The sequence below is a fragment of the Mustela putorius genome, unplaced genomic scaffold (assembly GCF_011764305.1).
Source record: "Mustela putorius furo isolate JIRA1106 unplaced genomic scaffold, ASM1176430v1.1 tig00003853_pilon_pilon_pilon, whole genome shotgun sequence".
Lineage (NCBI taxonomy): Eukaryota > Metazoa > Chordata > Mammalia > Carnivora > Mustelidae > Mustela > Mustela putorius.
This window is the reverse complement of record NW_025422005.1, coordinates 1,791,477-1,813,986: the sequence shown is the minus strand read 5'-3', so window position 1 is coordinate 1,813,986 and position 22,510 is coordinate 1,791,477. Positions and strand designations below refer to the sequence as shown.

General features: G+C 61.3%; 1 protein-coding gene and 1 long non-coding RNA gene across 7 annotated transcripts in view; one reads left to right on the top strand and one right to left on the bottom strand.

Annotated features, from left to right (window-relative positions):
* The window catches only part of PRDM16 (PR/SET domain 16), a 299,031-nt gene that overhangs the window by 28,300 nt on the left and 248,221 nt on the right, over positions 1 to 22,510 (bottom strand). For 2 of the 5 annotated variants that reach the window (XM_045063582.1, XM_045063581.1), the window contains exons 4-7: positions 18,016 to 18,150; positions 8,243 to 8,345; positions 2,095 to 2,308; positions 121 to 268 (exon numbers count right to left, since the gene is read on the bottom strand). In XM_045063582.1, the coding sequence (XP_044919517.1) occupies positions 121 to 268; positions 2,095 to 2,308; positions 8,243 to 8,345; positions 18,016 to 18,150 (600 nt within the window). Of the gene's footprint in view, positions 1 to 120; positions 269 to 2,094; positions 2,309 to 8,242; positions 8,346 to 18,015; positions 18,151 to 18,392; positions 18,773 to 22,510 lie in introns of those variants that run through there. The other 3 variants (XM_013064620.2, XM_013064619.2, XM_013064624.2) reach the window with 3 other exon arrangements.
* On the top strand, positions 4,959 to 15,294 carry LOC106007420. Of its 2 annotated transcripts, XR_006601620.1 has the most exons (4): positions 4,971 to 5,361; positions 9,692 to 9,830; positions 11,111 to 11,316; positions 11,872 to 15,294. It is a non-coding gene; the product is annotated as an uncharacterized LOC106007420 (long non-coding RNA). The 2 variants fall into 2 exon arrangements; XR_001182154.2 differs by having other exon boundaries at positions 4,959 to 5,361; positions 9,692 to 11,316.

The following is a 22,510-nucleotide window of genomic DNA, read 5'->3' as shown; positions in this document are numbered from 1 at the left end:
CCTCCTTCCCAGGCAAACCCGAGACCCAAAGGGCTTCCGGCCTCCTACAGGCTCTGCCCACTTCGCCTGCGTGTCCGCGGGGTGAGACCCAGGCCGAGCCGCAGGTGCAGGGCCGGTTACCTTCACGCAGTTCTCACATTCGAAGCGCTTGCCGCTGTCATGGGACATCTGGTGGCGGATGAGGTTGGACTTCCAGTTGAAGGCCTTGGGGCACTGGTCACACTTGTACTCCCGTTCCTCTGTGTGCACAACCATGTGCTGCTCCAAGCTGCGCGTGGACGGGGACAGGAATCACTGGGCGCCCGCCTGCCTCACTGCCTAGCAGCCCCCCGGCCCCCCGCCTGCTTGGAGAGGAGCGGGAGTCCTGGCAGCGGGTCTGGCCACCTCCTCTCTGGACAGGCCGGCGGGACGGAGGGGCAGAGACAGCCCTCCCACCGCACAGGGGGCGGAAGCTGGGCCCTCCTCCAAGACCACTCCTCCAGGCAGCCAGAAGCCAGGCAGGACCCCAGCTCACAATGCCCGGCTGCTCTTCAAGATGCTCTTAACCTTGAGGCTGACCTTGGGCCTTGGAAAAGGGGCACTGAAGCTGCGGACATTGCCCTGAGCCCCGGAGTGGGGGCGAGGCGCAGGAAACCCAAGGCCAGCCCTGGCCCTCACACCACATACACACCAGGGAGGTGGGCCGGGGGCGAGCGGGTGGGTCTCCCACTGGGGCCCGATGAGGTGGGGAGAGCCCAGCTGCTGGGCAGGGGCGGCTGCACCTGGATGAAGGAGCAGCTCCTGACCCCCTCCTCTTGGGGGACGTCCTGTTCCCCCTCCTGTCCCAGGTGTGACCGTTAATCTCCGGGAGCAAAGCAGCAATACATCATGGCCCGTTAATTACGGGCCCAGCCATCCGTTCCCATCAGAAGCGCTCGGTTCTGGAGCACTGCCGGACTGAATCTTTCTCCCTGTTGCTAATTGTGATTTATGTGTTTATGTAAAGAAAACACGGACCCCTTGAGCTGCGCTTACCGCAGAGGGCCTCAGCCGGGATCCGCCCAAATGCTCATGTTCTCTGTCATCTGTTCGGGGTGCAGGGTTTCCCATCCCCGGGGAGGCCACGGTGGGATTGGCATCTGGTTCCCGGTGACACCAGAGCCACTTAGTGACCGGATGGGGTTTTACTCTGACCTTGCCAGGCCGTCCGAGAGACATTCTCAGAGGCTGGAGGAGGGGCCCACACGGAAAAGCCTTCAGACTTGCCTGGAGCTGGGACCCCAGTCCTGGCTATCTCCCCACAAAGCCCAGAAGGTTCATCCTTCCTTCGGGTTCCCACGGGTCCTCGGGGTCCTCACTTCCTAGGGGAGAGCCAGCTCATGCCTGTTCTAGGCTGACCATATGCAGCCAACACAGCAGGCCTGGCTCACCGTGCGTGTGTCTGTGAAGCCTCCCCGGGCAGCGGGGGTCCCTCTGTGGGGGGCAGAGGCCGGTGCCTGGGGTAGGGGATCAGGGACCCTTGGGAGGCTCTTGCCAGCTCCTGCACACTGTGTGAGAAGGAGTCCTGTGTGTCCAGAGGGTCAGGTCACTCCACGGGTCCCCAGGCAGCAGGGTGCTGCCACCGCCCCCCCCATGCTGGTCTCAGACCCTGCTTCGGGAGTCTCCTTGGGGCTGGACCCCGCACATCCCGGGGTGTGGCCTGCATCTCTCACTCTCCTCCTAGCCTGTCTCCACGGAGACACCCCTGCCTGCAGAATGGCTGGGCCGGCGATATCTCTGCCAGCCCCTGGGGATCTTCTAGGGGTGGGGGCTCGGACCAGGGGCCTGGCCTTCGCAGCCAGAGCCGGGATCCCCTGTGCCCTGCAGCTCCGGGGACTACTGGGTCCCTGATGTCGGATGAGTCATCTAGAGGTTCCTGGCCCTGAGGTGTGCCACACGGGAGGGGACCCTGTCTCCACCTGTCCCTGGAGTTCCTCGCGTGTCAGTGTGGACAGGGCTGAGGGACAAGGACAGACCCCTTTCTTTCCCAGCTTTCCCTCTGCGCCACCAGGGCTGAGTGAGTCTTGGGGGCCGCTCCTGGGGGGACGGGAGGCTGGGGGCGGGGCAGGGCGGCACCTGTACTTGTTGGGGAACATCCGCTCGCAGTCCTTGCACTCGTGGGCCTGCCCGTCCGCCCCACCGCTGAGCCCCTCCGGCTTGAGCTCGTCGGCCAGGCCCTCGTAGAGCGGGGCTCCCACCGAGCCGCACGCGTACTTCTTGTGGCGCCGCAGGTCTGTCTTGGACTGGAGGAGCTCGTCACAGGCGCCACAGCGGAAAGGGGGCTCCTCCGCTAGGAAGAGAGGAGGGGGGGTGGGTGGGGAGCACGAGATGGACCCAGACCCCCCGGCCCGCGGGAGGGGCAGGGGGACTGCGCTGTTCCACTCCTGCTTCCCTCCTGTCCCCGCTTCCCGGACCTTGGCGTGGCTGCCCCGGGTCCCGTGTCTGGGCGGGGTCCCGTGTCTGGGCGGGGTCCCGTGTCTGGGCCCTCAGAATGCGGAGAAGGCCTGGGCCCCACCCTGCATGGCAGGAGGCCACCCCGGGCTTGAGAAGGCCCCGCACCGGGGAGTGGAGAAGGAAGCCGGCGAGCTTTGTTTATGAATTAGGAGAAAACACGCGGCGGAGCCCTAATGTGCCTCATAAATTACTGTCGTCAAGGTCAAACAAATTAAAAGGGGGGGCAGCTATTATTAAGTTTACGAGGCAAGATCCTGACCACTGTGCCAAACCAAACAGTCAGCTCTAAGCCGTAAATTTCCCCGGGGAGACGACCTCTGGGCCCATCCCCAGGCCCCACCCCAGGCGACGGCCGACAGCAGCTCCTCTGCGGAGCGGATGCCCCCTCCCTGCCCCAGGCAGGGAGAGAACACGTGTTTAGAAGGTCTTGCACAGATGCATGGAAAGGTGTGCATGTGTGTGCTGGTAGTGAGCGTGGGAATGCACGTGTGCTCGGGAGCAGGTGTGTACCTCGGGGTGTGAGTGTGTGTGTGAGCAGGAGTGTGCAGCTGTGACACAGGGGGTGCGTGAGTGTTTGCATCCGAACATACCTGCGTCCACGTCTGTGCATCTCTGCAAGAGTGTGAGGAATATTTGTGCCTCCATGCTTGTTTGTGAGTGTGTGCGTGTGCATGTGCTTCTGCATGTGGCTGCACATGTGGAAAGTCGTCTTGGCATGTGTTCGTGTGTTCATGCATGTGCAAGTGCGTGCGAGGACGGGTGTGCATTCTGTGTCAGCGCACACACATTGCACATCTGAATTACGCTTCAGTGCACATGTGTGGGCATTTGTGCATCACATGCACATGGGTGCACGTGCTGTGCACACACGTGTGTGAGGCTGATCACACGTCATGTGTGTAGAGTGTGAGCGCATCGGTGCATGTGTGTGTGTGCACGAATGTGCAGGTGTGTGTGCACCTGTGTGCGTGTGTGCGCATATGTGTGTTTTCGTGCGTGTGTGTCTCTGTGAACATGTGAGTACATGTTTGAGAACGTGTCTGAGTGTGAATGTGTGTGTGAGCACATGTGCACGTGCAGAGCTGAGCCTTGGTGACCTTGTGCTGACTGTTCATCGAAATGGCCTAACCCTGAGGGACGTCAAAGCCAAGGAGGCAGGGAGATGGGGGGTGGGCAGAAGGGGGCTGTCCCCGCCTCCTCCCCTGTCAGAGAGACCACCATAACCTTCTGGATGCTGAGGAGGGGGGCGCGGATCTTTGCAGCCCAGGCAGGGGTTGGGGGGAGCTGGGGGGAGTGAGGGTCTCCTGCTCACGACTAGGCTGGGACTAAGGCTGGAGGCGTGGCTCCCGATGTCTGGTCACACCCGGCGTCTCCACCGGACCCCAACCCCCCGCCCCCCGCATCATGAGGCAGACGCTGTGGGAGCTGGATCTGGCCTGCCCCTGGCTGGGGCCCCAGGGCTTGGATGACACCGTTGGAGGCACAGTGTGACTTCTGTTCACATCTGTGTGAGGGAGTAGCTCTCTGGGTCCCAGGGAAGGGCCTCAGGGACAGGCCGGGTGGGCTCCAGGGCAGGTCCAGGCGTCCTGGCGGGCTCACAACGGACAGCCTGCTGTCGAGGAAGTGTTTGTTTGGAGGAATTCAACACAAATGTGCAACAGCAGCTCGCGCTGAGTCTGGCAGTCTGGGACTGAGAGCATGGGTTTGAGCCTCTGGGCTTGGAAGTCTCTGCCCCAAACATCTCCTAGCAAGGCTGCCCCTGGCACTTGCCTGGACAGATGCTGAGCCGCAAAATGCACGGAAAGGAGGCAAGGCCTGGCAGTCCACGCAGACCCCAGACCCTGGGCCGGGGGACACAGGGAGGGTATGTTTGCCAACACCGAGGCCAGCGGCACCCACGCACAGCCAGGGCCAGAGGCACGGTAGCCGTGGGGCCTGCACCCACGCACAGCCAGGGCCAGAGGCACGGTAGCCGTGGGGCCTGGGGCTGCCTGGAGCGCAAGGACAGAGACGGTTCTCGAACAAAACCCATCCAAGCAGCAGCCGGTCCCCAGGGAGCAGCCAGCACTGCTGGCCACTAAGCCTGCAGACGACATTCATCACAACACAGCACCCCCCCGCCCCCACCAAGTCTACACAGCGTTGCCTCCAAAGTCGAATTCACGTGCGTGAACTCTTTTGGAGAAACACCTCCTGGGAAAAGAACGTGTCCGGCAGTGGGGACGCCCGAGGCCTGGAGGCCGCCGCACAGCAGGCCCCGCTAGGAGCTTCCTGCTGTTGGCGCACAGACGCCATCCACGCGCCCAGGGGCAGACTCTATGCCCGCCTGGCGAACAGTAAACGGAGGCCGGGACACCCAGAGAGCGGGCGGCAGGGCTGTGTAACCCGAGCCGAGCCGCCGGGCGGGGCCCGGGAAGCGCGGTGGCAGCATCCCAGCTTCCCGCGAGGGGCCCAGCGCAGCGCCAGACGTGGCGTGTGCACTCGGAACGGCCTGGCATTGCCCCCGCGGGCCCTCGTTGTCTTTAGAAATGTGGATTTCCTCCCCATTTGAGGACCGAGAACACCATTTCAGAACGGAGCCGGATGCCCCGACCTCACAGAGCTGCCCCTGTGGGTTTGTTCTGACTTCCTGGGGTCCTCCCACTGCCACCGGTGCCGTGAGTCAGTTCGAAATGCCCGTTGGTAGTTGACTCTTTCTGGACCCAACTGAGAACAGTCACAGAAGTTGAAATTTGAAAACAAAGACAAGAAGAAAGGCCAACCCCACACATCCATGCCACCAACCACCTCCACTTTCTCAGTTTCGATCTGGAATTTGGACTTAAAACGAAAACTGAGCCCGATTGCCACGGTGACAGCATGTGAGGACGTCCTGAAGCCGTTAAACAGGTGGGGTGGGGGGGTTAAAAGGCGCCCTCCTCGCCCTCATCCCGCCACAGACCCCAGTTTGCGAGGGTGAAGGATGGAGCTGGGGGCTGGCGGTGGGTGAGCCTCGCTACCCGCCCCTCACCCCGTGCTATGGTGTGGACAGGGGTCCCAGCTTCCCTCACGCAGGTAAGGCGGGCACAAGCGTCCACACTCAGGGCTTGCTAGATGCCCAAGGAAGGGTGGGCCCTGCCCGTGTGGTCCAACTGCCCGGCATGATAATTCCATGTTAAAAAAAATACTAAGAGCGACCGATCTCCTCTGGCTATATCGTGTTACATTGTATCATAGGCTACTGTAGCCGGCCGTGTTGTCGCGTATGTTATGTTGTGTTATATTGTATTATAATCTGTCTCGTGTGCTTTATAGGCAATTCACTGTATCCTCTTGACTTTCTATGGTGGGGGGAGTTAACAATTTCGAGCCTTTCTCAAAAGAAAAGCATATTTGAATGGAAATGATTTTCTTTATTTTCTCCTAAGAGCAAGAAGCTTTCCCGAAAGAGAAATCTTTCCCTCCTCCACTGAACGTAAAAACAAAATAGGAAGTCGCTGGAACTAATGAATGCGAAAGCGCTTCCCTCTGCTCTGAGTCACTTGCCGGGGACCTGGAGGTGCGCTCCTTTACAAAGCTGCGGCTGGGGAAGAGCCTTCCCGGGCTCAGAGCTGCAGGCCCCATGCGCTCTACCCCTCTCTGCCCGCCGTGGGCCGGGGACCCGGGACGCTGTTTCTTCGGCGTGTACCTGAACCTTGCTCCCCGGCAAAGGCCCCTGCCCCCGACGGCAGCATGCAAAAATCGTAATTCAAAACTGAAGTCCTTTCATCTGAACCCGCTGGGAGTCTGTGGGGTCCGCGAGCTGGGGAAGCCCCATGTCCTCCCAACGCGGACTGGACCCGGGTACGCCCGCCCGTCCAGGCGTGTGTCAGGTGTGCGCCTGGTGGTCTCTCTGTTCGATCAGCAACTTCTCATGGCTGAGCAGGAATGTAACAGAAAAATAAGTCAGTGCCTAATGGCTTCAGAGAGCCGAGGGGGACACAATTATGTGGCATCTACATGCTAATCTGCCAGACTGAGCCTCAAAAGCGCTGGAGGGCCCACTCCAAGTTCCTGCCGTGATAAGGGGCCTCCGCATTTAGCTGGGGCCGGGATAAAAGATTTTTTATGATAATTATCTTAGTGAGGAACATTTTTGCATTTTCTTTCTGTGCGATTCCGAGTTTAGCTAGGGAGGGGGCGGCAGTTGGGGGGCAAGGGGGTGACCGCCGCAGCAGAGAGTATGAAAAGTCAGACATTTGATTCTGGACTATTGTGTGTGGAAAGCAATTAGCCTGCAAATGTTTGATGAATTATTAGGGAAATGTGGACCCAGCTTATTTGAGATCGGGAGCCGGGGTGGGGGGAGAGGGGCGGTTGGTGGTGGTGGATAGCAATCAAGGTTTTTTGAAAACCTTTTGGAAGAAAGAAGTTTCATTACACAAACGAGATCTCGCCGGGCGCTCCCCTGAGGTAAGTGGGTTTATCTTTCTACGTCCTCCTGTGCTACCTGAGCTCTACAGGTCTTTCCAACAATTATTTTAAGGAAAATGAGACTATCCCCTCACGACCCAGACCTCGGCCATTTATTTTTCTTTTCTCCACGGCCTAATTGGAACCAAACTTCAGAGGCGCGTACAGACAGGACCCGGCTCCGTGGCCTCTGGAGCGGGAGCTTAGAGACATGGGCTGCATGGAGCGAGGACCCTCAGTGCTGGGCCACGCTTGGGGATCGAAAGGGTGAATTAAGGCAGAGATCTCTGCATCGGCTCTAGCCCCAGCCAGCGCCACTCCCTCGTGTGGTAGTATTAGAGGAACTTGTGGTCAGTGGCGTTAGTCATTACGCCGCTGTGCCTTCGGACGGGAGGGAAAGAGAGGCAGGAAGGGGAAACCGGCCTCCCCCTGCTCCAGCGTGAACGGAGTCACCAGCCCCCGCCAGGAGCGGAGGCTGCTTCTCTGTTCACTTGTGGGGTCTTGTTCCAAGAAAAGACACCGTGTGCCGGCGGCGGCACACAGGGAGCTGACGGGCAGTGCTCTGCTGCCAACACAGCGTTCCTCGAATGGACTGAGAAGTGGTTCCAGAACCCCAAGGTGAATGGTACATTGCTCCACGATGTGGATGAAGGAAAATAATTTCTGCATTTCAGAAATCCTAGCCTCTTGGCAGCAGGAATTTTTCGAACGTCCTCTGAGATGCACTAGGGCGAGGTTGAGGGAGGGGGCAAGGGCGCCCCCGATGAGCACGGACCGACGAGTCAGGAGCGACGGGCAGGGTCCGTGGGAAGAACTCAGCCATCACCCCTGCCCCTGTGGGACCCCCGGAGCCCCCCGGGTTGCCTCTCACAAAATCAGTTTTCCCTTAACGTTTCTCTTAGACTTTTTGCTGTTAAGCGCACCCAGGCACAGCTTTCGACACACACGCGCCGTCATCACCCTCTCCTCAGTGAGCTCCAAATGCCTCCCAGGGCTCTGGAGGGTGACGGTTTCCAAGTCATAAAATGTTGTGTGTTTTTGTTTGTTCTTGTTTTTTTTAAATACTGGGGCTGATAATAATAATAGAGATAAAAAAAAAAAATCCCCCGGGAGTCTACCACCACAAAGATACGGTGCCACACGACACCCACTCACGCGTGCTGTCCGGAGTGCCGTCTGGAATGCGGCATGTGGCCCGTGTAACCCAAAGACGGGAGAGAACGATGCTTTGGCTGAGAGCTTGGGAGGGGGGCCCGGGGCAGGAGCCCAGGAGGGCGGCCCCCGTCACGCAGTGTGATGCGACGGGAGGCCTCGAGCTCCTGCCGGGCGGGGGGCTTACCATCCAGACTGGAGGGCACCGTCCCCAGGGAGTATGCGCCTTCCTTCACGTGCACGAGCAGCTCCTCCCCAGGCTCAATGTCCTTGATGACTTTATAATAAATCTAGGACGGAAAGGCAGAGAGAAGGGGTAAGCATGGCTGTCCTTGCCCAGGGAGCCACGCCGGGCACAGGCAGGCCACGCTGCTCCTCGCAGGGCCCGGCCGGCTGGCCCCTTGACCTGCCTACTAACTCCTGCTCCAAGGTTCCCCTCCGGAACTTTGCAGAAATACTCAGAAGGACCACATCCCTTGGAGTTTGTTTCATGCGGTTGTTGGGTGTTGGTGAAGGGGTTGAAGCCGGTGAGAAGCCGCCTGGAAGTTCCCAGGCGGGGCACGTCCCAGCGGGAACACCAGGGAGGGCGGCTCTTGCCAACCAGGAGCAGGGCCTGGCGTGGTTCTCAGGTCCTCGTCCCAGTGTGTAGGCCAGACCCGCGTTGCTGCTGGGGGGGTCGAGAGTGAATCTGCATGTTTTGAACATGGCCATGTGTGCAGACAGAGGCCCCGCGGGCCAGGGCAGCAGGCTGGGACTCTCCCACGAGTGTGGACACCGTTTCCAAGGGGAGGCAGAGGGGCGCATGTGCCTGCAGCAAGCTCTGTGCCCAGCAGCCATCCCAGGCTAGGCGGGCATGCACTGAGAACTGGGAGGGTGCAGGGGGTCAGGGCAGATGCCGCGGCCTGGAGAAGCAGACTCAGGTCGAGGGGAGGTGAGTCTGGAATATCTAACGTCAACGCTCCAAGGAGCCCTGTGGCTTGCCCACACAAGTCTGGAAAAGGGGCCGTCTGCCCTGGAGCTGTGGTCAAGATCTGGAAAACCCCACGGCTCAGAAGGGCACCAGGGCAGGCCCATTTGGGACGGCACCCAGGAATCAGGTTCTATTGGCCTGGGCTGTGGGAGAGGACTGGGGTCTTTCCTCTTGGGGACCCCCTACCCTCTCTGGAGAGCAGTGATACAGGTCCTGGGCAGGGGACAGGTCCCAGCTCTTCTCACGAGTGGGGCTGACACCAGGGATCTTGCATCTCAAGTCCAGAAATGTCAAACTGCCTACCACCCGGGTCTCTATCCAGATAACAGGGGTTAAAGTGCTTCTGGGAGCCCGGAGGCTGGCTGCAGGACTGACCCGGAGGCCAGAGAAAGACCAAGGTGATTGCACCTGCCTTGGGAAACACAGGGGTCCCAGCTTCTCCAGACTGATCCCCCGAGAGGCCCTCCAGCACTGCCCTCTTGCTGGAGGGCCGGGGGGTGAGGGATCAGGCCAGACCACCCAGCAGCTGCGGGATGTGGCGCGGACACCCAGAGACTGAGCGGGCCACGTGGGCCGTACACTGCTCCTGCCTCTCCTCTGACCCCCAGGCCCCGGGAGGCATCTGAGCTTCCTCCTCCCTCACCGGACCCCTTTCCCCCTCCACAGGCCACGTCCGTGTGGGCTCCCGCTCAAACCACTGGTCCTGACTCGCCCCGGGACAACAGCAGGTGCTCCCGAGAGGGCACGCAGAGCCCTCCTGGGTCCCCAGCGCGCCGGGACACGCTCCGAGAGCACCCAGACAGCGGTAACCATACGGCGGGCAAACTTCCTCTCCCTGCACTAATTTCCTTCGGCTGCTGCTCTCGGCTGCAACACGGAATCGTGACGAGACTGTAAAACGGAGACTAGACTCTGGGCCTTACTCACTTTTGTAATTAAGCCCATTGTTGTGACCCCAGTTCTGTGTCCTTTTATCTAAAGAATGACAGTGACCAAATAACTTTCAAAAAAATCACACTCAAGCTACTGCATTTCAAAACGGGGTCCAAGGTCTGTGGCACGCGCACTCCAGCAACGCCAGGGCAGCCCCGACAGGGTGGGCCGTTCCGCCGGCACAGCGTGCTCCCATCTGCCGGCCATCGCACCGGCGGGGCACAAAGACAGGGACTGGCTGGGGACAGAGGAGGGTCCACGGACCAGCTTCCCCTGGGGCCCGTTAGAGGGCAGTGTGGGCCCGCCCCCCGCCAGGTCCCTCCCCGAGGCCCCGCTCTGACCTGGTGTCCCGCTCCCGCTCCGTGCGAAGGGCTCCTGGGGCCACGTCCTCCCTTTGACCTCCCTCCAGCGGCTGCTAGGCTCCTACTCTGGGCTCGCGGGGGCTAAGTGTGGCCCGCCTCCCCTCTCCGCCTCCCTGTCCGACCCCCTCGGAGGGCCACCCTGCCTCCTGAGACCCCCTCCCTCCTCACCCCCCTCTCCCAGTGCCGCTGGCTCTCCTGGGATGCCCCCCCACCTCGGAGCTGGACCTCCTGGAATCCCCTACGTCCTCCAGGCCCCGGCCGAGGTCCCCGCCCCCACACCCTCCCAGCGTCCAGGGCTGCCCCACCTTGCCGGGACCCCTCTGCAGCCCCCAGCCGCACTCCCAGGCTGCCCGGCCTCCCCGGGACCCACGCTCCCTCCGCCGGCACAGCCCCAGCAGGAGCCTTGGAGCCCAGGGAGGGTCTAGAGCTCTTGGCCGTGGGGAGCAGTCCCAGGCACAGTCGGCACCTTGTCCCCAGCCCTGGATGGTCCTCTGGGCACCTGGTGAGGCTGGAGAGTAGGACACGAAGGCAGTGGCCCTCAGCCGTGGCTGCCTGGACTTTGAGCAGCAGATGCAATTAGTTGCTATTAGTGCTAACTGCAGGGCTGGGCCGGGTGGGGGGCGGGGGTGTCCCCAACCTGCCTCCACCTGGAAGGGGGGCCGGAGGTGGACAGGAATCGGCGCGAACTTTCCTCGAACTCCGCGGGTGCTGCCTCCGCCGGGGACATGGAGGTATGAGGGTGACTGGGGTGCGCACAAAAGCCGGGGGTTCTCACTGTCGGTTTCCGCAGGCACAAAGGCCTTATCAGCCAGACCCGTGGAGAAAGTCACAGTTCCAGGTCCGCGGGCTTTGCCGACTTCCTGGGACAAAGGCCAGCTGCGGTGGGAGAGAGGTCTGGGCGGCTCCCGGCCTCTGGGGTGTTGCAAACAGCGCGTGGACAGAGCCGAGACTATAACATGATTCCTGAGGCCCCTTCAAAGTTCTGGACGTGGGCTGGTAAGGTCCCCTCCACTGTACGCCCGGCAGCGGGTCGGGTTCAGACCTGAGGGCGGGTGGGCGTCACGGAGGGGCCGAGGGCTCCCGTTTCCATGGGGTGGGGTTGAGGGTCGGTTCCTCCAGGAAACAGAGCCCCTCCCCACCCTGATGCCAGGCCGGCAGCCACGGGGATAGGAGCCAGGTCCCTGGAGGTGACAGCACCGAGGAGGACATGTGCCCCCCACCCCCCAGCAGCTGCAGCGCCCAGGCCCCCCAAAACCCTGTCTTCAGGCTCCTGGCATGTGGCGGGGCAGGCCTCGCTGGAGCCTCCCCCCTCCCCACCGGGTTCACGATCTGAGAGCGAGGGAAGCCGCAGCAGCTCACGGGCGTTCGCGGGAGCCCATGCACGTCTGCCCGTACAGAGCTTTCAGAGGAACGAAGCCAAGCAGAGGGGTCTGAAGTCAGGCCCTTGTTTCAGCCTCTTGCGCTCTCCACGAGGACCGCGGATCCACACCAAACCCTGGTCCTCTGAGCGACAGCTGTGCTCTCTCCCCCTCTGTCCCTCTCCCTACGCAGGGACTCGGCTCCCAGAGCTCGGGGACAAACGAACGGCCATGTTCTACACCGGGTGGCGAAATGGCCTGAGAAAGGTTGGATTTCACCCAAGCTGTGCTCGGGTACCGGCCCTTCCGTGGAAACCATCACTGGCCCCTGAACAACATTCTCTGAGATAAAATATTTCAAATTTAAAAAAAATGGCTCTCCGTTTTGGCCACTTTCTCGAGTTTGTTTTTTAACTATCAAACGAACTCCCAGGGATAGGTGCTGTGAATATGAGGGTTTACGTTCCACAATTTTCATTCCTGGTCCATCTTAGAATCTTACACGTTAAATTGTGAGGAAATCCACCCAAACTGCCCTGGGTGCCACGAGGAGGTGGGGGCCCGGCCACACTCCCCCCCACCCCCCCACCGCCCCGGAGCAGACGCGTTTTGTAGGAACACAGAGGTGGTCAAGGGAAACGTTCGGGGAGGGTTTCGGTCACATGTGCAAAATCTTGTGTTTCTCAGTCCGCCCTGGACTTGGGAATGGGGCTGGAGTCGTGGGGGCCTCTGGGGTGCTACTTGAGGGTCTCTTTGTGAGAGACAGGCGCCCAGAGAGGGGAATCAGAGTGGCCTGGCTGCCTGTGGCACGTCCGGAGGGAGGATGCTTGTCTTTGGGCATCTTTGTCTCTCTAGACCCCTGGGGAGCCAGTGGGGGGGGCTCCTGTGCTGTCTCATCGCTTCCAGGACCTACAGATGCTACATGTGTCTTCACGACTTGCAGTCCCCAAACTGTGGGCCGTCTGTGCCTGGGAAAGTCTTGGACACCGGGCCCGGGGGCTGCCTGACGGCTCGAGCATTTGGAGTTTACAGAACCACGGAGACCTGAGCAGGGACGTGCAGACAGTCTCTTCCTCTGGGCGACAGAGAAGACACTTGCCACGCTCCTGTCTGCCCCTGCGGGGCTGAAGCAATTGTGTCTCGCTGCTCTGCCCCGTCACCTTCCCAGCCACACACACGTGGGGAAAAATCCGGCACATTTCTTTGCGGTGTGTTTGGACCTGGAGAGTGCAACCGTGTCTACACAGACACTCCTGGCTGCAGCTAGAGAGAGACGGTCTTCGACCTCTGGAGGGGCATCTCTTGATAACATATCCCCTTCCATGAATCCGGACGCGAGAGCGCCGCTGGGAGCTCCAGGGCGCGCTTGAATCTGCATCTTATTCTTTGCCGAAGAGAGAGGATCGGTTTGCTCTGAATTCAGCAGCTTTCGGACTCCAAGGCATTTGATATATACCTTAAGTCTTCTGTAAACCCGCCAAGAAACGCTACAATGAATCCCCTGCCCTTCCCGTTTCAAAAGGGGAAATTGTATCTAATTGTTTGCGAGCTACAATGTTTAATTTAGAAAATGGTGGGCGTTGAGAGCAGAGGGAGAAGGAACCGGGCGCCGGACGCCATCCTGTGAGTTCCAGCCCCCGCGGATCGTTCACAGGCCGTGCCGGGCGACGGGCGACAGGCCGAGGGGTCCGCGTGGAGGGAGGGTAGCGAAAGCGAAAGAGAAGCCGCCTGGGCCGCGCGCTGGGCCGGGAGCACAGGGTTTTCATTAGAGCGAGCGAGCGAGCGCGGGCGCGCACGCACACGGCTGCGTGCTTATCGGTCGGCTCATCGGCAACGAAATGCCTTTCTTTAACACGCCCGTCTGCTTCCACTTTGGGGAGCCCCGGCCGCAGGCTGAGCCCGGGTCTCTGCCCGGGGGGGAACGTGCCGGTGGTGTTGGGGATCCCCCGCCACCCAGCCGGACCTGGGGGTGCGGTGGGGGCCTCGCGGCCTCTTCTCAGTGTGCCGGGGGGTCTGGAGCCCCCGAGTCATGCTCCCCGACGTCTGTTTGTGACCCCAGCACCATAGCACGCCGTCCTCAGCCCCGCTGGCCGTGTGAGGTCGGGCGCCGGCATCCTTGCCCTGGAGGGGTGAGGCGGAGCGGGAGAGAGCCACGCGGGGGTCAGGCCTGCGTGCGCCTGACTCCCAAGCTCTTGTTTTCCTTCTGAACATGGACACCGATCCAGGGACAGAGCCTGTCCGTCTCCTGAAACATTTCAAACGAATTTGTTTGCTCATAATTGCGGGAGAAAGAACCACCCAGGGGTGATCTGAGTGTCTCAGATTTTCCAAGAGGAAAAGCAGGAGCTGGTGGGCGGCAGGGGAGAGGGAGGTGAGGTCGCCCGGGCCGGAGACGGGCTCACGCCACCCAGAGTGAACTGAGGGGCCCGTGGGCTTTCCTTTGCCTTCCGGTGATGCTGAGTGGGAAAGGCAAATCAAAGCACCCCAGCATCTTCGGCTGTGATCTGACCACCCCCAAAAGTCCCGGAGAAAAGCTCCGTCCGTCCGGCTGTCTGCTGCGGACGCTCTGTTCCCAGTGGCCCGGCCACCTCCCTGTGGGCTCCGTGTGGGTAGCAAGCCACAAGTCCCTGTTGAGTTGATGCGGCCGAGTCCGGGAGGAAGTTCACGGCCTGGCGTGGCCTCTGCTCATGGGGCTCCCCAGCCCGGAGCCGCAGAGAGGACAGAGCAGAGCGACTGGCGGGTCACCCGTCCTGGAGGCCCCTGGGGCTGGGACCTCTCAGAGCCCCGGGGTGCCTGGGGGGGAGTCTCGGGGCATAAATGAGAAGCTGGAGGCAGGGTCAGGCTCACGGCTATGGGTGCCACAGTCCACGGAGGAGATGCATGGCTCCCTCGAGAGGACACGTGTCCGGTCCAGAGCTGCCTCCTCCTCAGCCACCAGATCATTTCTTCTGGGAGCCGCGACTCCAGAGACTTTTTTTCTTCAGGACCCCGAGACCCACTCCTGACCCGTCTCCTTCATCCTCTCAAAACCAGGGCCGAGGTCATGTGACTTGAGCTTCTGAAGACCGACTGGCAAACCCCACCCTGCGTCGTGGGTCTTCGATTTTCAGGCTGGACGCTGTCCCTTCCGTGTCTGTGCCGTCGGGGCGGGTGTGCGTGTGCGAGATGGAGACAGAGAAAGGAGGGTTGTTCGCGTCCGTGCGTTTGCCTGTGTGCGCGGCACGGGGTGTCCGTAATGCAGGAAATCCTGGTAGAAACCCTTGGGATTATAGACATCTGAGAAATCCCATTCATATCGCGTAATGTTTCCTTCTCAAAGAGAAGCCTGTCTCCAAAAAATCTTTGTTTTATTATTAATATTTCAGGGACATTTTTAGTCCGCTTTGTAGCGACCCGTGTTTCCAACAGTCAGGATGGGAACGGAGACACTTTCTGCAGCGGCCACGTGGCCATCCCACCGAGAGAGCTAGTCAGCCTCCGGGAGACTGTTGAAAAGCTCGTTCTGTAATTAAAAGCAGTCCATTAGATCCCTTTCAAAGAGACATTTTGAGGAGCACCTGGGTGGCTCAGTCGGTGGAATGTCCGACTCTTGATTTCAGCTCTGGTCACGATCGCCCAGTCGGGGGCTCCAGCCCTGCGTCGGGCTCTGTGCTCAGCCTGGAGCTCACTTGGGATTCTCTCTCTCCCTGTCCCTCTGCCCCTTTCCCTGCTCTCGCGCGCGCTCTCTCTCAACATAAATAAATGATTTTTTTAAAAAAGAGGCATTTCCTGAAATTCGCTTTATTCAAGCAATGATTACCGAGGCCTGTGCGGTGCGGTTGGATCGAAGTGCGGTTCCTTACACTGTTAGAGTCTGAAATCATTAGGATTATTTTACAAAGGAAAATATGCCCCACAATTTGCTCATTTTCCTCTGATAACTGAAGTGCAAAGGTAAGACTTTGAGATGAAAATCGGGGCAGCTGACAGCCTTCTGAGCACCTCCCGACCTGGTGCCCATCCGGGGTCCTGCCTCCCCCTGCTCTTGCTTCCCTGTGTGACCTGAAGGCCCCTCCCCACGGCTGGTGAAGCGTGCAGGTGCACCTCCTCGGGAGGGACGCTGGCGGGCACCCTGTTGCTCAGTAACACCGGGAGCAACCGCCTGGTCCTCGGAGGCGCTCCAAGGGTGGGGGCTCCACACTCCCTCAGAGGCTGGGGATCTGAGATGTCCCAGGTAGAGCAATGTCAACGCTCTGGGTCATGACAGTGTGGTATATGCTTAAATGGACACCCCAAGTTCCCTCGGAGCTTGCAAGCTGAAATGGGGGTGGTTAATCCCCCAAGGCCATGTTGGAGAGAAACACCCAGCAGGTGGGGAGGGGCCTGAAGGAATTTCGGTGTCATAGTGGGTCGAGTAAAAGAGCCAGGAGTGTTTCGGCCCCTAAGCCTGATCCTTGGGAAAGGTAAGCACGAGGCGGGGCGGGGGGGTACCAAAGTGGGTTTAAGGGAACCAGTAAGAGTTAAGGACCATCACTCCTGCCCAGCAGAAAGGGTTCTGTCCCCTGGTGGAAAGAGAAGGAAAGACGTTGCTGCAAAGCTGTTCATTCCGCCGCGTGGAATGGACGCACACACTCCCCCGAAATATTAATACCAAGACAAAGAAAGATGTTTGAGGACAGGCCCCTCGTTGAGAAGCTCCCACACCTGCTGGCTTTTCCAGAACTTGGCCACAAAAAGGTACCTACTTTGCTACTTAAGTTTGGTTCAAACACTCGAACAAATGTCTTTCGTAAATAAAGAACACAGACTTCCATCACTCTATTCTGCACGTCCCAGAAATGCCCTCCTGGGCCTGGCCCCGCGGGGCTCCTTCTGCTGCCCCCCGGATTCCGGACACACGGCCAAGGACACCGCGGTCCACAAAGGAAGGGGCGTTGGAAAGCGCATCTCTCCACGTGCCTACCTCCGATTCTCCGCCACTTACACTGCACCTTCATTTGGAGGAAGGAAAAGTGTTGCTGTTTTTTTTAAGGTCTGGTTTTTTGTGGATCTTCTTTTGCTTTAATTTCCACAATATGCTTTTGTGATTTTCCAAACGCTGGGTTCTACGTACAAACTGCATCATCCCAGGTGCAGGGGCGCGTTCTAACTTCGCCAGCTTGTGAAGCAAGGACCCGCTCGTGCCCAGCAAGGAACGGCTCAATCCAGGCTGAGCCCCGGGGCCGACAAGGAGCCTGAGCAGAAGAGGGAGAGCTGGGGGGCAGCTCACGGGGGTCCTAGGGACCTCCCTGGTGTTGCTCTCTGTTTCTTCATGCAAAACTGTTTCTCTGAAGTCAAGAGCCTCGAACTGCTTTTAATGGTTTGCACAGGCGATGGGAGAATGTGCCCTTTGTTGTGTGGTCTCTGAAAACATCTTTGAAAGCAGCGGAATCCCTTTTGCAGATGAAATCTCATGTGTAACCCCAAGATATTATAGGCAAAAGCCAACGGCTCTGATGGGAGGGGCTGGGCCCCCCAGCGTCGCGAGGAGCCCGGCGCTCTGGGAGATCAGCAGAAATGTGCCTGAGGGGTCTGGCTCTGGAGCGTGGAGGCTCCAGGGGCCACTTTCAGATTTGTAATTAAAGTCATAAACTGAGAGCTCCCAGCACTGGGGATGCGTGGCCTTCCTGGTCAAAAGAAACTCTGCCTGGCATCTTCTGGCCGGTACCGCTCACGGGCCTAGAGGGCCACCACGAGCAGTTGTGGTCCGAGGGCGGCACGGACCATGGCTAGCATGGACCCAGCACGCTGAGCGAGGTCCTAGGCCTCCGGAGGGTTGGTGGCAGAAGTCAGGTGTCCCTTGGTGCTGAAGGGGCCAGGGGCTGAAGTCAGGGCCACTGAGCTCAGGAAGGCTCAGGTGGCTGTGAGCGGGGCCAGGATTTTTTGCCCAAACAAGTCTGGTTCCCTCCGCAGCCTGGCCCGGATGCCATAGGGACGGCCGTCCGCTCCCGGAGGGCAGTGCTGACCCTTTTGGAGGGAGCCTGGCCAGACCGAGCCCTGGAGATGACGGCACGTAAGTGGATGGGCCGGGCTCTGTGCTTCCCTCCTGGGGCAGCACAGCAGGGACGGGGACCCCTGTGGTTTCAGGACCTGCCGCTCCCACGGCTTTCCATCATGGAAACCACCGTCTTTGGGTTCTCGAGCCCCAGCCAGCTGCCTGGCCCTCTGACAAATCGCTACCCCGCCACGGGACAGGGCCGGGCAGGAGTCCCGGCAGAGGTGGCGCCAGCCCTTCGCTCGCGGGTCCCTCTCGTCGATCTGGGGGCCGAGCCCCTCACCCAGGGCCACTTCGAGGCCCACACGAACGGCCCGCACCCACCTGCTCGTTGATCTGGCACATGGTGAGATTCTGGTCGTCGCAGGAACACGCCACCCGGATGTACTTGAGCCAGCTGCCGGAGCCCGCCTGCCCCGCGTCCGTGCACAGCTTCTCCGTGCTCAGGTCTTCGGAGATCTGCCGGGGAGGGGGGTGGGTAGAGAACCAGGGAGCGTCAGAGGTATCCTGTGCACGAGAGTTTGCACGATGCGCGTTTGCCCAATGAAGGACCAGCTGCTCGGGCCTCGGAGGAAGGCGTTCCAGCCTCTGGGTCTCGGCAGAACCCCCGGCGATGGTGAGGTCCTCATCCCACCCAGCTGCCCGTCCCAGGAGCCTCTGAGAGCCCAGTCGAGGGGCGGGAGGCTGGCCCTTTTGCTCACCGAGCAGCCGGCCGCCCTGGCCCGGCCACGACGGAGGTCCCCGGGGTTGCAGGAAGCCCCAGCCGTCCCACATGTGAGAAAGCAGAGGCCGCCGCATTTGAGAACAGAGCCCTCTGTTGAGGGGCACTGGGGCGCCCGGCTGCAGGAAAACATTCTAGAAGGTAGAGGTGTTGCTGGGGTGTGTGGCTGCGTCTGAGCCGGTGTGAGTGTGCGTGTGCACGTGTGCATTTCCCCACCAGGACTCACGTCACCCCGAACGTAAGAAAAGCATTCCGTATTCTTAAAGGCGGGAAGTTTCCATGTGACACCTGGGACCTGGCCTCTGGCCCACCCTCCGAAGCCGGCGCACCCACAACGGGCTCGGTGACTTTTTCGGTGCCACGGGGCTCTGAACGTGCGTCTCAGGGTGCACATCTCTGAGCGCGTCATTTGCCATTCCCGGCGGAGGGAGGGGCGCCCCTGGACCTCGGGAGCCTGAGGTGAAACGGCAGCAGAGGCCCCTCCCATCCCCACCCCTGCTCCGTTCCGTCCCTGCCCCAGGATCTGAATCCAGAGCCTGGGGGCCAGCAGCCTCTTGGGCCAACTTCCTGGGAGGTCCAGCCCCAGCTCTTAGAGGGTCAGAGGGAGGGGCTGAAGCCTAAGAGGAACGGGTGTCTGGGTGAGCAGGGCGTCAGAATGACCCGATACATTCAGGAAGGGCAGGTAGTGACCTGTCCCAGCAAAGACCAAGGAGACTGATTCCAGGCACCATGGCCTCTGGTCCCTGGAGTGCGTCCCGAGCCCCTGCTCTGAATGATAGGGACCCAGGAAGGGCAAGAAGCTGTCCCCCCAAGGCCCGGAGTGGCTGCTTCTGACCAGCAACTCAGGATGTTTTGCAACAGTACAGCTGCTCCCCAAATGTCCACAGGATGGCCAAGGGTTGTGCCTGGCCTCCCAGGGACAAGGAAGCACAGTTTTGGGGGCAAGGGTATTGCTGCGGGAGGCACAGAAACTGCCTGTGCCCCGACTGCGCACACACAGCGCAGGGCTCCTGGAAACCCCTCCTGGAGCCAACGCAGCCCTCTGTGCCCCCCTCCCATGCCCGACAAGTGTCAGGGCTGACAGACTTGGGCCCAGCTTTGTTGGAGTCCCCGGAGGCTGACTCGGAAGGGATAAACCCGGGAGCCTCAGGTCTGTGATTCTCCTCTCTGGGGGGCTTTTCCCAGATGGGAAAAAGCCCCTCTAATTCTGAGAGAGGGGAGAGGGGCCAGGAGTCCTAGCCAGGGTGGGAGGTGAGAGACGGACAGGCAGGGGTGGAGGGACAGCAAGGCACAGAGAAGCTGTCTGTCCAGCCCCCTGCCCTCTGCTGCCTGTGTCCAGACCCTCGGGGCACCCGGGGGGCACGGGGGGCATCAGGAGGCCACCACGGGCTGGCCAGCAGGGGAGGAGCGCAGGCCCACATGGGAGAGGCCCCTGTCCGGCACCCACACCTCTCACGCCTCCTCACGCCTCCCGCCCCAACTGCAGGAAACCCGCAGAGGACCCACAAAGCAAAACCTGGGGTTTGCGGCTGTCAGCTGATAGGTCGGCGCCGCTGCTTCCTCTACCGCACGGAGGACGGGGGCGGGTGGCCAGGACCCATGCACCCCTCCCCTCCCCGCGCCGGGGCCTGGCTCTGTGGGGTGCCCACCCCACAGCCTCTGTCTCTGTCCAGCCCCGCCCGTGGCACAGGCTGGGGCCGGGGAAGGGGCGCTGGCTGCCGGGACCGTCACAGCCGCGTCCTGTGCCCGCACCCCTGCTGCCACAGCTGCTGTCCCTTGGGGCCCCTTTGATGCCTCAGGCGTGTGGCTTCACCCTGACGGGCGTGGGCCCGTCTCCCCACTTGGCCGCTGGCAGAAGAGTTATCCCTAACGGACCAGCCAACCCCCGCTCTGAGCGCTTGGGAGCCCCGTCCTGTTTGCGCACATATGTGCACGCATGTGTACATGTGAGCACGCGTGTGAGGGGCATTCACGTGGGGGTGGGGGCGGTCTGTTGTGTTTCTGGGAAAAGAGAAAGCCGTCCCAGCGAGGACATGGCCGAAGGCAGCCTGCAGGCCCCCCACCCTGAGCAGAGACCCCGGGCTCCCCGCACTTGCCCCTCCCCGGGGGGGGGGTGTCTGCCCCTCCAAGTCCTTCTGCGCCCGCTGCCATGCCCCGCTCTCCCGTCTGTCCTCCCCACACTGCCCCGCATGGGAAGGTCCTGGGATGCGGGTCTCAAACACAGATTTGGGGGCCCCAAGCCAGGCCCCAACCCCGGGTGGGGACTCGAGGTCCTGCAGGCTAATTCCCCAAGAGGCTTGCCTACCAAGCCCTGCACGGACTGGACTCCTCACTGCCCCCCATCTCTGTCACCCTGGAGAGGGTGCGTGACCCTTCGGCTGCTCCAGGAACTTGTCCCGGGGGAGATGAGGCAGAGCAGAGGAACCCCAGCTGCCCACGGCGCTCAGGCTCCTGTGGGGTCCTGTCCCGCCCCTGCCCGCCCCTGCCCCCGGCAGCCTGGCCTGCCGACCGTGAGCCAGCGTTCCCCGCTGTGTGCATCCTGCGGGCCCAAGAGCCCACCACACTGCCGTCCGCCTGGTCGGTCCCCCCACCGCCCCCCACCCGGCACCACGGGGAGTGCCTTCTGGGTGGGCAAACCCGGCCTTCCGGTGAGCTTGCCGGTCCTCGTCTGACCAGCCTCTCTCTCTTCTCTAGGTTGGCCCCTGTCCTGACCCTTCCCTGTGCTGGGGCAACCACCCCAGGTCCATCAAGCCTGTGTGAAGGGCTGGTCACTCAGCCACACGGACACCAGTCTGTCTCTGTCCCCATCTGGGGGCAGCTCCCCAGCCAGCACCTTCCCTCCTGGTGACTCCCGGGAAACGCCCTTCCCCTCTGGCCCAGAAGACCTGGTCCCCCAGCCCCTGACAGTTTGGCTGGTCACGGGGTGGGAGTTACCTCCAGGCGGGCGCTGAGGGCTGGAGGGAACGTCCTTCTCCCTGGAACCCTCCCTCTGAGCAGCAGCAGGGGGGCTGCGGGCCTTTCCTCCCGAGAAGGCAGAAGTCCCAGTCTGGGGGCCCCTGAGCCAGTCGGGAGAGGGCCCAGGCCTGTGTCCGCCATCGTGGCTAGGCATCGGGCGTCACCTGGGCGCACTGGGTCCACCTGAATGATGGAGCGGGAGGAGAGCCTGGAGCCTGGGCGCCGCTGCTCCTCTCTGACCGGGAAAGCGCTCCCGGGACGCAGCCCCCGCGCCTCTGGCTCTGCGGAGGGACACCACAGGCCCGTGCCCTCTCGGACTCCAGGAAGGCAGAAATGGGGCACAGACGTTTGAGTTCCCTTCCTCTCCTCTGTCCCTGCTCCCCGGGGACTCTGCAGAGGCTGAGCTGGGCCGCCGGGAGCGCGGTTCTCTCTCTGTGCCTGCGCCAGCCTTCCTTGGTCACCGCAGGCCCCTGAGGCCCGGACGGGTATTGTCCTGTTTCCTGTAAGAGGAGATAGAGGCCCCAGCAGTGGGGGTCGGGAGCTGTGGGGGGCCAGAGGGGGGGTCTCTGCACCTACTCCAAGACCTGTGGGGTCCCGGGGTTGGGAACGCAGGCCTGGACACCACACATCCCTCTCTTGCCTCTTCCACAGTGAGACACTCCAGCGCCGGTGGGGCAGGTGAAGACCACCCTTCCTCGCAAACACCGCCCCAGCTTGGCAGCACGGCTGAGATCTGCTCTGGCCCCAGGAAACCAAGACAGTCACGAGCGGATGGGAAGGATGGGTGCCAAGCCCCAAGGCAGCGGGTGCCTGAGGAGGAAGGGGGGCATGGACCAGCCCCTTGGGCACCCCCTCTGGGCCCCTGGCCCCTTTAGCCAGCAGTGGCCTCCAGGGCCTTGGAGCTGAGTCTCTTCCCAGATTTGAAAACTGGCTCCCTGGTCCGATCCCATTCCAAAGCCTTGCTCCGGGTATTTGGGGCTGAGCCTCAGGAATCCCAGAGCCTCCAAAGGAAGCCGCCCTCCTGCCCGTTCTCCCCACTTGGCCTCACAGGCCTTCCCAGCCCTGGTCCCCCTGCCAGGTCCCCCAGCTCATAAATCACCCCCATCAGCAATGCTGAGTTATGAAGCAAAAGGATGGGGGAAA